The sequence below is a fragment of the Mobula birostris genome, chromosome 1, assembly GCF_030028105.1.
Source record: "Mobula birostris isolate sMobBir1 chromosome 1, sMobBir1.hap1, whole genome shotgun sequence".
Classification (NCBI taxonomy): domain Eukaryota; kingdom Metazoa; phylum Chordata; class Chondrichthyes; order Myliobatiformes; family Myliobatidae; genus Mobula; species Mobula birostris.
The window spans coordinates 5418457-5432355 of record NC_092370.1 but is presented as its reverse complement, the minus strand read 5'-3'; the positions used below and the strand labels follow the sequence as shown (position 1 = coordinate 5432355).

General features: G+C 43.8%; 1 protein-coding gene across 2 annotated transcripts in view; it reads right to left on the bottom strand.

The window, feature by feature from the left end:
• Positions 1-3041: 3041 nt before the first annotated feature.
• virma (vir like m6A methyltransferase associated) overlaps positions 3042-13899 on the bottom strand; it is a 141165-nt gene continuing 130307 nt past the window's right edge. Inside the window, exons 24-26 of one of the 2 annotated variants that reach the window (XM_072251837.1) lie at positions 9702-9764; positions 9131-9265; positions 3042-3410 (exon numbers count right to left, since the gene is read on the bottom strand). In XM_072251837.1, the coding sequence (XP_072107938.1) occupies positions 3274-3410; positions 9131-9265; positions 9702-9764 (335 nt within the window). In that variant the 3' untranslated portion in view covers positions 3042-3273. The remainder of the gene's footprint in view (positions 3411-9130; positions 9266-9701; positions 9765-13899) is intronic. The other variant, XM_072251846.1, reaches the window with a different exon arrangement.

Sequence of the window (13899 nt, the reverse complement as noted above, 5' to 3'; positions counted from 1 at the left end):
GAACCAGAGCCATCAAACGCTCCTGATATGTTAATCCTTTCAAGGAGAATGTTTCCTATGTTGTGAGAGTCTAAGGCCAGAGGATACTGCCTCAGAATAGAGGGGCGTCCTTTTAGAACAGAGATGAAGAGGAATTTCTTTAGCCAGAGGGTGGTGAATCTGTGGAATCCTTTGCCACAGGCAGACATGGAGGCCAGGTCTTTATGTATATTTAAGGCAGAGGTTGATAGATTCTTGATTGCTCAGGGCATGAAGGAATACGGGGAGAAGGCCAGCGTCTGGGGCTGAGAGGAAACTGGATCAACCATGATGACATGGCAGAACAGACTTGATGGGCCAAATGGCCTAATTCTGCTCCTATAGCTTATGATCCTATAAAGCCTCAACATCACATTCTTTGCTTTTATATTCTCATCTTCTTGAAATGAATGCTATATTGGAATTGCCTTCCTTAGCACTAACTCAGCCTTTAGGGAATCCAGCACCGTGACTCCCAATTCCTTTTGCACCTGATTTTTGAATTTTCTTTCCATTTAGGAAATAGTCCACACCTTTATTCCTTCTACCAATGTTCATGACCATGCACTTCCCTCCACTAGGGCAGCACGGTGGTGTAGTGATTAGCAAAATGCTTTACAGTTCCTGGAACCCTGTCTCCCCGTGACGGCGTGGGTTTCTTCTGGGTGCTCCGGTTTCCTCCCACAGTGCAAAGACATACCTGTTAGTAGGTTAATTGGTCATTTTAAATTGTCCCATGATTAGGCTTGGGTTAAAACAGTTGCTGGATGGTGTGGAAGGATCTATTGACCACTGTATTTTAAATAAATAAATTATATACCGTCAGCCACTTCTTTGCGCATTCTTCCAATCTGCGTTGTACTGAAATAATACCGTTTCAAGCTAAAATGAAAGATCATTGAAAAGGGAGGGAGGGAACATTGACTCAAGACCATGAGAGGCCTGCGTTGGGCATTTCCATGCCTTACAAGGCGCAGATTGGAAGTCTGTGTGGGGTGCCACTCCTCACACAGACACTAGAGCAATGTGTAGTTAAGTGCCTTGCTCAAGGGCACAAACATGCTGCCACAGCTGAGGCTCGAACTAGCGACCTTGAGATCACCAGAGGAATGCCTTAACCACTTGGCCACATGCCCAACACAAACGTTGAAAAGACTACATTCTAATTAAGAATGTTCTTATTAATTGTTAATGTGGATATCACCAGTGAGGATGTAAAGGTACATTATTTATTTCACGTCCGTTTGGAGTAATGTGGGTGATAGATTTCCTTAAGTAAAGAACCTTAGTGAATCTGTTTTGACAATGAGAATTCTGCAGTGAATATTCATCAATAAATCACCAAATTAATCAAACTCAGTTTTACAATACGCCAAGTTGGAATTTGAACTCTTGACCAAGGATCTGGAGTGAAATTACCTGTGGTACACACACACTTGAATTCAACACCAGGAGCCCGTTCCACTTCTTCATAAGGTCATGACTGACTGATTTGTAAACTTGACTCTGCATTCCTGCCCAGTTTGTTCCATTTCATCCCTTGTTACTCAATTCTAAGCAATTAGATTGTCACCTAAGCAATCCACTTCTAATAAACATGAGAAAAAATAGACTCAAACTTTTGTGAGAGTGAGTTTGGCCTCTGTTAGTTGGGATATTGCATCCTAGCTGTCTAGATATGCAAGCTTGGGCAGTACGATATGGAGGGAAGCTGTTGCTCATGTAGTATGCTCTCCCTCTCCACACATCTGATGAACCCAAAGGAACAGCACAGACTGATACAGTTTGGCACCAGTGGCATCCCAGAAGTTGCCAGTCAGTGTTTAACTCACCATAGGACTGCCTTAGGGACTCTAGCTGCAGATTTCTTCCTCAAGGTTTACTCCCCAAGGGTGGGTATAGCCATAAGGCATCAGAGGTTTGAGAACAAAGTTTTCCTTCTCCTAGATGAGCTACCAACCATGGCTGACAAGTTCCATGTGCCCAAAGCGACTGGTTTTAAGGCATCAGTATCCCACCTTTGTCCCTTCTGTATAACACACAAATTATGGTCAGGTCACTCGCCTGAGTGCTACTGGTACCATGTAGCCCAGTACTACCTGTCGCATGGTCGGGTGGTCGGCGACTAAACCGGCTCCCCCACCAGGCTTGCCTGGTGAGGAGGGTGGCCAGACACCCTGCAGGACGGAAAACAAGACCTCTCAAAGGGCAGATGAACCCTCTCGTAGGGTCAACGGCCATCTAGCAAACACGTGCCGTGAAGCGCAGAAAGGGCATCCCTTGCATCGAAGCTTGGTCTGGCCATTCACTGCAACAGAACTTCCCCCAGCCGTCTTGGAACCCACCATGCCACTGGATCTGGGAGGGGAAGTCGAGAGGGTGGGTCTGGACCCGTGCAACCCCCTACTCACCTAAAATCCACTCACGCACACGCTGTTCCTTTCTGAGGAGTTGGGTATCCTCAACTCGCACCCACTGACTGACTGAAAGGAACCATCATCATCCTATGGGATGGATAGCCAGAGAGAGAGAGAACACACAAATGCTGAAGGAATTGAGCAGGTCAGGCAGCATCTATGGAAAGGAATAAACAGTGAAGACCCTCGGCTGGAAACTTCGACAGTTTATTCCCTTCCATAGGTGCTGCCTGACCTGCTGAGTTCCTCCAGCATTTTGTGTGTGTTGCTCTGGATTTCCACCATCTGCAGAATCTCTTGTGGTTACCACTTGAGTATATCTTGTACCAATGCACTAAATGTCCTACTTTAAAAACTTCCAGTTTTAAAGTACATCGCTGAGTCATAAACACAAGGTACATACGTAAGGGCATCAAAAGTTATGGGAAGAAGGGAGGAGAATGGGTTCCTTTCCAGACCTGATGAAGGGTCTTGGTCCAAAATACCAAATCTTTATTCCTTTCCATCGATGCTGCATGACCTGCTCCAGCATTTTGTGTGTTAATATGCTCAAATGAAATTCGTGAAACCGCTTTTGTTCAATACACAGGATCTCATCAATTATGAAATACAACTTTTTGATCGTTTATTAAAATTTCAACAGTTATAAAAGAACAACATCTTCCAAATTTTTTCAACAAAAATAACCACTTCTTTCAACTAAATCTCACTGCCAGAGTTTACTGGTGTCAAACGTTGGTCCGTCAGTGCCATGTACTCCACTACAGAATCTCTCACAACTTCACCGTCTTGAGTGGGTAAACATTTAATTGTTCAGGGATGAAGAGAAAATCTCCATTTAACGAGTAAATGATCGCACGTGTCTTCCCCTTCCACTACTTCCTCCACTGAATTTCCCTCGGGAGCCACCTCCTCCCCACGATGGCCCCGCTCCTCGACCTCTTGATGCACGGTCACGGGGACTCTGTCGATAGCCTGGAACAACAAACACTCGTCAGGTAACGATTACCAAACATGTATTAATAAAACAGAGCAGCAAGTAAAGCATGTTACAACTTCTAACATGCTGTAGTTGTTAACCATTTTGAGATGCCTTTTTGTTAATAGATCATTTAACTGTGTAAATTATATCAAAAGCCTCTTTGGAACGTACTTTTTCATAAACTCAGAATCAGGTTTTTTTTTTATCACCGATGCAACGTGTAAGTTGTTCTTTTGCAGCAGCAATACAGTTGCAATACATGGTTGGGTTGAGTTGTTCTCCTATCTTGGCAATTTACTTGCCAATGTTTCGTCACCATATGAGAAGACATCATCAGTGTGCTGTTAATTGTGGTGTGTCCTCAATACTTAGCCTTTATATACTTATCAATCAGCTGATTGGTCGTCATTTCAGAAACTCTATTGTGATGTGGGGAGGAAATTTCATCACTGATTGGTTGTGTGGTGAACTTCATGCCTCAGTAATTTTGCCTGCATTAGCTCATAAATTAGATAAGATCTACGTGTTTGTTTACAGAATTGTTCACAGAAAACCACGCCTCATGGAATTCTCTTGCATGCTGCATGTCTTCTTGCTCCACGACTTTCACTGATGCCCAGTCAAATCTCTGCCCCTCTCAATTTTCACGGGTAGAGACTAAGGAGAGCTGGTCATGTCACTTTACAGCCAGTTGATGTTTAGGGATCCTTAGATAGTTTTCTCACAGTTTGGCCGACAACTGAGTTTCTGACATGATGACCAATCAGCTGATTGACAAATATATAAAGGCCATGCATTTGCAGCTCGCACCTCACCACAATTAAAAGCACACTGAGGATGTCATCTCCTATGGTGAGAAAACATTTGCAAGCAAATTGCCAAGATCGAAGAAAAACTCAACCCAACCATCAATATTTTCCAAATTATTTTCAAAACATACATAAATATAAATTAAAATAACCACTTTTTAATAATGTTATTTCAATTGTAAATATATGCTGATATTTATGTATTTATGCACATTTCATTCCATATATGCAGTTCTCACTTTATTTTTATATAATTCTTTATTCTGTATCACTGTCGAATGCTGTTTTTTGTTGCAAGTCACATCCTGACCAGCACACCACAACAGATTCCTAATACATGTAAATGTATACGGCAACTAAAGCTAATCTTTGATCGTTATCTTTGTCTCTGGCCATTAGAAGTTTAAACGCTTCTATGTAGTAAGTTATTCATGAGTTTGTATACAACACCTGTTTGTTAGATTTTCATTTATCTATTCATGTTAAGGAATGGCAGAGTGGAGATACTTCTCTACCAAAGAAAGTGTAAGGCGTTCCTATCCTCTGCTAGCCTGCAGGTCTTGCTTGGACAAGGTGTAGCACCTGCTTAGCCCCTGATCAGGGTCACCTGAAACCATGGGAACAGGTGATGGATGGTTGTCTGAGCAGATATTGCATATCACAGGTCCTGGTTATGTGACAATCTCTGAAGAGTATTGATAATGGCTGGAGTCACCCGTCTTGTAAAGACACAGTCCAGAAGAAGGCAATACTTCTGTAGAAACATTTTAGAAACATAGAAACATAGAAAATAGGTGCAGGAGTAGGCCATTTGGCCCTTCGAGCCTGCACCGCCATTTATTATGATCATGGCTGATCATCCAACTCAGAACCCCGCCCCAGCCTTCCCTCCATACCCCCTGATCCCCATAGCCACAAGGGCCATATCTAACTCCCTCTTAAATATAGCCAATGAACTGGCCTCAACTATTTCCTGTGGCAGAGAATTCCACAGATTCACCACTCTCTGAGTGAAGAAGTTTTTCCTAATCTCGGTCCTAAAAGGCTTCCCCTTTATCCTCAAACTGTGACCCCTCGTTCTGGACTTCCCCAACATTGGGAACAATCTTCCTGCATCTAGCCTCTCCAATCCCTTTAGGATTTTATACGTTTCAATCAGATCCCCCCTCAATCTTCTAAATTCCAACGAGTACAAGCCCAGTTCATCCAGTCTTTCTTCATATGAAAGTCCTGCCATCCCAGGAATCAATCTGGTGAACCTTCTTTGTACTCCCTCTATGGCAAGGATGTCTTTCCTCAGATTAGGGGACCAAAACTGCACGCAATACTCCAGGTGTGGTCTCAACAAGGCCTTGTACAACTGCAGTAGTACCTCCCTGCTCCTGTACTCAAATCCTCTCGCTATAAATGCCAGCATACCATTCGCCTTTTTCACCGCCTGCTGTACCTGCATACCCACTTTCAATGACTGGCGTATAATGACACCCAGGTCTTGTTGCACCTCCCCTTTTCCTAATCAGCCACCATTCAGATAATAATCTGTTTTCCTATTTTTGCCACCAAGTGGATAACTTCACATTTATCCACATTAAATTGCATCTGCCATGAATTTGCCCACTCACCCAACCTATCCAAGTCACCCTGCATCCTCTTAGCATCCTCCTCACAGCTAACACTGCCACTCAGCTTCACATCATCCGCAAACTTGGAGATGCTGCATTTAATTCCCTCATCCAAGTCATTAATATATATTGTAAACAACTGGGGTCCCAGCACTGAGCCTTGCGGTACCCCACTAGTCACCGCCTGCCATTCTGAAAAGGTCCTGTTTATTCCCACTCTTTGCTTCCTGTCTGCTAACCAATTCTCCATCCACATCAATACCTTACCCCCAATACCATGTGCTTTAAGTTTGCACACTAATCTCCTGTGTGGGACCTTGTCAAAAGCCTTTTGAAAATCCAAATATACCACATCCACTGGTTCTCCCCTATCCACTCTACTAGTTACATCCTCAAAAAATTCAATGAGATTCGTCAGACATGATTTTCCCTTCACAAATCCATGTTGACTTTGTCCGATCATTTCACCGCTTTCCAAATGTGCTGTTATCACATCTTTGATAACTGACTCCAGCAGTTTCCCCACCACTGACGTTAGGCTAACCGGTCTATACTTCCCCGGTTTCTCTCTCCCTCCTTTTTTAAAAAGTGGGGTTACATTAGCCACCCTCCAATCCTCAGGAACTAGTCCAGAATCTAATGAGTTTTGAAAAATTATCACTAATGCATCCACTATTTCTTGGGCTACTTCCTTAAGCACTCTAGGATGCAGACCATCTGGCCCTGGGGATTTATCTGCCTTCAATCCCTTCAATTTACCTAACACCACTTCCCTACTAACAAGTATTTTGCTCAGTTCCTCCATCTCACTGGACCCTCTGTCCCCTACTATTTCTGGAAGATTATTTATGTCCTCCTTAGTGAAGACAGAACCAAAGTAATTATTCAATTGGTCTGCCATGTCCTTGCTCCCCATAATCAATTCACCTGTTTCTGTCTGTAGGGGACCTACATTTGTCTTTACCAGTCTTTTCCTTTTTACATACCTATAAAAGCTTTTACAGTCAGTTTTTATGCTCCCTGCCAGTTTTCTCTCATAATCTTTTTTCTCCTTCCTAATTAAGCCCTTTGTCCTCCTCTGCTGAACTCTGAATTTCTCCCAGTCCTCAGGTGAGCCACTTTCTCTGGCTAATTTGTATGCTGCTTCTTTGGAATCGATACTATCCCTAATTTCTCTTGTCAGCCACGGGTGCACTACCGTCCTTGATTTATTCTTTTGCCAAACTGGGATGAACAATTGTTGTAGTTCATCCATGCAACCTTTAAATGCTTGCCATTGCATATCCACCCTCAATCCTTTAAGTGTCATTTGCCAGTCTATCTTAGCTAATTCACGTCTCATACCTTCAAAGTTACCCCTCTTTAAGTTCAGAACCTTTGTTTCTGAATTAACTATGTCACTCTCCATCTTAATGAAGAATTCCACCATATTATGGTCACTCTTACCCAAAGGGCCTCTCACGACAAGATTGCTAATTAACCCTTCCTCATTGCTCAAAACCCAGTCCAGAATAGCCTGCTCTCTAGTTGGTTCCTCGACATGTTGGTTCAAAAAACCATCCCACATACATTCCAAGAAATCCTTTTCCTCAGCACCTTTACCAATTTGGTTCACCCAATCTACATGTAGATTGAAGTCACCCATTATAACTGCTGTTCCTTTATTGCACACATTTCTAATTTCCTGTTTAATACCATCTCCGACCTCACTACTACTGTTAGGTGGCCTGTACACAACTCCCACCAGCGTCTTCTGCCCCTTAGTGTTACGCAGCTCTACCCATATCGACTCCACATCTTCCCGGCTTATGTCCTTCCTTTCTATTGTGTTAGTCTCTTCTTTAACCAGCAACGCCACCCCACCTCCCCTCCCTTCATGTCTATCCCTCCTGAATATTGAATATCCCTGAACGTTGAGCTCCCAACCTTGGTCACCCTGGAGCCATGTCTCTGTGATCCCAACTATATCATAATCATTAATAACAATCTGCACTTTCAATTCATCCACCTTATTACGAATGCTCCTTGCATTGACACGCAAAGCCTTCAGGCGCTCTTTTACAACTCTCTTAGCCCTTATACAATTATGTTGAAAAGTGTCCCTTTTTAATGCTTGCCCTGGATTTGTCGGCCTGCCACATTTACTCTTCTCCTTAGTACTTTTTGCTTCTACCCTCACTTTACACCCCCCTGTCTCTCTGCACTGGTTCCCATCCCCCTGTTGTGAACTAACCTCCTCACGCCTAGCCTCTTTAATTTGATTCCCACCCCCCAACCATTCTAGTTTAAAGTCACCTCAGTAGCCCTCGCTAATCTCCCTGCCAGGATATTGGTCCCCCTAGGATTCAAGTGTAACCCGTCCTTTTTGTACAGGTCACGCCTGCGCCAAAAGAGGTCCCAATGATCCAAAAACTTGAATCCCTGCCCCCTGCTCCAATCCCTCAGCCACACATTTATCCTCCACCTCATCGCATTCCTACTCTCACTGTCGCGTGGCACAGGCAGTAATCCCGAGATTACTACCTTTGCGGTCCTTTTTCTCAACTCCCTTCCTAACTCCCTATATTCTCCTTTCAGGACCTCATCCCTTTTCCTACCTATGTCATTGGTACCTATATGTACCACGACCTCTGGCTCCTCACCCTCCCACTTCAGGATATCTTGGACACGATCAGAAATATCCCGGACCCTGGCACCAGGGAGGCAGACTACCATCCGGGTCTCTGGACTGCGTCCACAGAATCGCCTACCTGACCCCCTTACTATCGAGTCCCCTATCACAACTGCCCTCCTCTTCCTTGCCCTACCCTTCTGAGCTACAGGGCCAGACTCTGTGCCGGAGGCACGGCCACTGTCGCTTCCCCCGGGTAAACTGTCCCCCCCAACAGTACTCAAACAGGAGTACCTATTGTTAAGGGGTACAGCCATCGGGGTACTCCCTATTACCTGACTCTTCCCCTTCCCCCTCCTAACCGTGACCCACTTGTCTGCCTCCCGTGGCCCCGGTGTGACCACCTGCCTGCAATTCCTCTCTATCAACTCCTCACTCTCCCTGACCAGACGAAGGTCATCGAGCTGCAGCTCCAGTTCCGTAACGCAGTCCCTTAGGAGCTGCATCTCGATGCACTTGGCGCAGATGTAGACGTCCGGGAGGCTTGGAGACTCCAAGAACAATCATGGTCATGGAAGATCATGATTGGCAGGTCATATGACAGGGCACATAATGAACAAACAGCTCATATTAAATATGTACTTGCACAGGTAGACAGATTACAGTCGTACCTGCAGACGGCTGTCTGGATGGAAGTGCTTTGTTAAAGTTGCCCTGAGCCCCTCTGTTTTCACTGTAGATGATCCGGGGGCTGTTTTGTGCATTCCAGCCTGAGCCGCGCCCTCCTTCACGTCGGCTGTAACTTCCTACAAGGGAAAAGGAAACAGCTGTTCAAAGACCAGACCAGAAACAACTAATGGACACACAGTGCTTTAGAAGAAAGAACAGAAACTACAGCTGAAAAGAGCTGCCTCAATGTCTAATGTTTGTAACGAGTGTACCTTCACCATGCAATCATTAAATACAGACAGAGCAGGGCTTCCCGAGGGGGTGGGGAAATGGCACGTTTTAAAAGGTCAAAGAAGCCACGAGAAGACAAACAGCTATGCACAGAGGAGTGGGAGATTGATTTACAAGCCAAACCATCGCATGCTTCCCACTATTATCCTGGGTAAGTAGCACTGCAATGGGCTTCCTTCCACAGAAGGAGGACACCATCTTTTCTGTTGCATTTTCTTGACTTTTGTTAACAGTTAAATACTGTGCAAACAGAGAGAAGTAGGAAATGTAGTATTATAGTACCCCGTTCATCCTGACTTTTTGCTGCATAAAAAGGGCTTGAAATACCAGCGCACAAATGAAACTCTGTAGAAATGAAAGGGACTTTAAAAAAATTGCTTATTCATCAGAAAGCACAATTTTGATACTGTTAAATTCACAAAATAATCTGCAGGTGAAACATTTTAGCAGCAGTGACAAACGCTTGCAGGGAACTTGGCAGTTTTGAATCTGATATTTACAGGCAGAGTGGGAATTAAATTATTTACAGGGCAGGATGCAAATTCATGTTAGCATGTATGTTATTTTTCTCTAGAATGTTATTTTGCATTGCTGGAAGACATACTGAATGGAGTATTGTAGGCAGTTTTGGGCCCCTTAAGGATGTGCTGGCATTAGTGAGGGTCCAGAGAATGTTCACACGAATGCTCCCAGGAATGGAAGGGTTAACATACAAGGAATATTTGATGGTTCTGGGCCTATACACTGGAATTTAGAAGAATGGGGGAGGGGGGAAATCACATTGAAACCTACAGTTTCCAGGAGCAGAAGGCACAACCTCAGAATAGATGGACATGCATTTAGAACAGTGGTTAGCAGCAGTTTGCTTAGCAGGGGGTGGTGAATCTGTAGAATTCATTGCCAGAGGTGCCTACAGAGGCCCTATCATTGGGTATATTTAAAGTGGAGATTGATAGATTCTTGATTTTCTAGAACCTATCAACCTGATCTGGAAAAGATTTGATTTGATCTTGAAAACCTTGGTTTTCGAGAGATACTGAGAAGCTGGTTGGGAGAAAGGAGGTGCATAGCAGGTATAGGCAGGTAGGAACAACTGAGGCACCTGAGTATAAGAAATGCAATAGAACACTTAAGGAGGAAATCAGGAGGGCTAAAAGATATGAGCTTGCTTGAGCAGGCAAGGTGAAGAAGCGTAAGAGCTTCTACAAACATATGAAGAGCAAGGGAGGTCTTAAGTGGATTTTTTGCATCTGTATTTACTCAGGAGATGGCCACAGGAGTCTATAGATGTGAGGAAGTGCAGTGGCGAGGTCATGGACCCGATACAGATTACAGAGGAGGTGTTTGCAATCTTGAGGCAAATTAAGGTAGATAAATCTCCGGGGCCTGACAAGCTGTTCCCTCAGACCCCGTGGGAGACTAGTGGAGAAATTGCAGGGTCCTAGCAGAAATACTTACAACATCCTTAGCCATAGCTGAGGTGCTGGAGGACTGGAGAATAGTTAATGTTATTCTGTTGTTTAAGAAACTCTTAAGAATAGTCAGGAAATTATAGGTTGGTGAATAGTGGCAAAGCTATTGGAAGGTATTCTAAGGGACCAGACATACAAGGGGTAGTCAATATGGCTTGTGTATGGCAGGTCGTGTCTAACCAACCTTATAGAGCTTTTTAAGGAAGGTACCAGGAAAGTTGATGAAGGCAGGCAGTGGCTGTTGTCTACTTAGACTTTAGCAAGGTCCCGCATGGGAGATTGGTCAAGAAGCTTCAGTCGCTTGGCATTCGAGAAGAGGTAGTAAACTGGATTAGATATTGGCTTCGCAGAAGAGGCTACAGAGTCTTTGTAGATGGCTGCCTCTCTGACTGTAGGCCCTTGACCAGTGGTGTGCTGCACGAATTGGTACTGGTTCCATTGCTGTTTGCCATCTATATCCACAATCTGGATGATAATGTGGTAAACTGGATCAACAAAATAGCCAACAACACCATGATCCGGGGGGAAGGGCGAGGGTGGAGAGTGAGGGAGACTACCAAAGTTTAATGTGGGTTCTGGACTAGATGGGAAATGGGCTGAAAAATGGTAGATGGAATTTAATGTAGACAAGTGTGAGGTGTTGCACTTTGGGAGGCCCAGCCAGGGTAGGTCTTACATGGTAAGAGGTAGGACACTGAGGAGTGCGGTAGAGCAGAGGGACCTGGGAATACAAATCCATAATTCGTCGAAGGTGGTGTCACAGGTAGATAAGCTCATGAAGCATCCCACTCACTCTGCTCAGGGACTGTTTGCCCCACCCCATCAGGGAAGAGGCTACAAAGCATCTACACCAGAATCACCAGACTCAAAAAGTTACTTTCCTTAAGCATTAAGGCTGATCAACACCTCCACCCACTAACCCACCCCTCCACACCCCCAACCACCACTACTTTATCATTTCCTGTCAGTCACCTTATGTACAGACACTCCTGTGCCTTCAGTCACTTTATGGACATTCAATCTATGTATATAAGCTATCTTATTTATTTACTTGACATACAGTGCAGAATAGGCCATTCTGGCCCTTCGAGTTGCACCATCCAGTGACCCCTGATTTGGAATGTGGGAGGAAAGCTGAGCACCCGGAGGAAACCCATGCAGCCACAGGGAGAACGTACAAATTCCTCACAGGCAGTGCCGGGAATTGAAGCTGGGTTGCTGGCACTGTAAACCATTGTGCTGACCACTACGCTACCATGCCCCCTCAAATTATGTATTTATATTTATTGTGCTTTTTATTATTGTGTTTTTTATCATTGAGCTCTTTATCTTAATGTGTTTTTTGTGTGCTATTTATTTACTTTGTTCCCCTTCACTTGTGGACTGGAAAAGACAATAAACATAGTCATAGTCATACTTTATTGATCCCAGGGGGAAATTGGTTGGAAACAATCTTGAAACTACACACAGGGACTCTGGGTATGGATCCTGTTGGACAAATTTATCCAAAGCACAGGCCATGTAGACATTTCTGGAACCAGGAAGAATTTATTAATAGTATCACTCTCGGAGAATGACATTCCTCACACATCTTTATCCAACCTTCTATCTGCACAAGAAATTGTAGCAAAATATCACATTTCCATACACAGACTTTAGAACTATTCAGTCAGTGAGTGCACAAGTGAGTAATGCCAAGCAGATCCACTACTGTTTGTCATCCAAATCAACGATCTGGGTGATAATGTGGTAAACTGGATCAGAAAATTTGCGGATGACACCAAGATTGGGGGTGCAATGAACATCGAGGAAGATTATCATGGCTTGCAGAGGGACCTGGATCAGCTGGAAAAATGGGCAGATAGAATTTAATGCAGACAAGGTGAGGTGTTGCACTTTGGCCAGACAAACTAGGGTAAGACTTACATAGTGAACAATGGTACACTGAGGAGTGATATAGATCAGAGCGATCTGTGAATATAGATCCATAATTCATTTTAAGTTGCATCACAGGTAGATAGGGTCATAAAGAGAGCTTTTGGCACATTGGTGAGGCCAGTTCTGGAGTATTATGTGCAGTTTTGGTCACCTACCTGCAGAACAGAATGAAAATTTACAAGTCCCTTGTCAGGACTGCAGGACCCAAGTTATAGGGAAAGATTGAATAGGTTAGGGCTTTATTTCCTGGTGCAAAGGAAAATGAGATGAGATTTGATAGAGGTATACAAAATGATGAGGGATAAATGTAAACAGTCTTTTTCCACTGAGGTCAGGTGAAACTGGAACTAGAGGTCATGAGTTAAGGGTGAAAGGTGAAATGAGCTACCAGTGGGTGGTGGATGCAGGTTCAATTTCGCCCTTTTAAGAGAAATTTGTTTAAAAGTACATGGATGGGAGGGGTATGAAGGGCTATGGTCCAGTGGTCCAGGTGCAGGTCAATGGGACTAGGCAGATGAATACTTTGGCATGGACTAGAAGGGCCGAAGGGCCTGTTTCTGAGCTGTAGTGTTCTATGACCTCATATATTTCCCTCTAACAACTCTAAAGGCAGAGCATACACTGCTGACCAAACTTCATAAGTGAAAATTCTCCAAATATCTCCATCAGAATCCTTTAAAACTAGAAGTTTGACCCAAGTCTTCCCTTATCCAGTGGAAATAATTCCGTTTTAATTGATTATCCCTCTACCCAATTCTCCCGCCTTCTCTCCCTAACCTTTGACGCTCTAACTAATCAAGAACCTGTCAACCTCCACTTTAAATTTCCCAATGACTTGGCCCGCACAGCCGTTTGAGGCAATGAATTCTACAGATTCACTTTTCACTACCTCACTTTTTTTAATATACAGTATTTCTGTTTTTGCACTTTTTAAAATAATCTATTCAATATATGTAATTGATTTGTTTATTCATTATGTTTTATTTTATTATTTTTTTTCTCTGTGCTAGATTGTGTATTGCATTGAACTGCTGCTGCTAAGTTAACAAATTTCATGTCACATGCCGGTG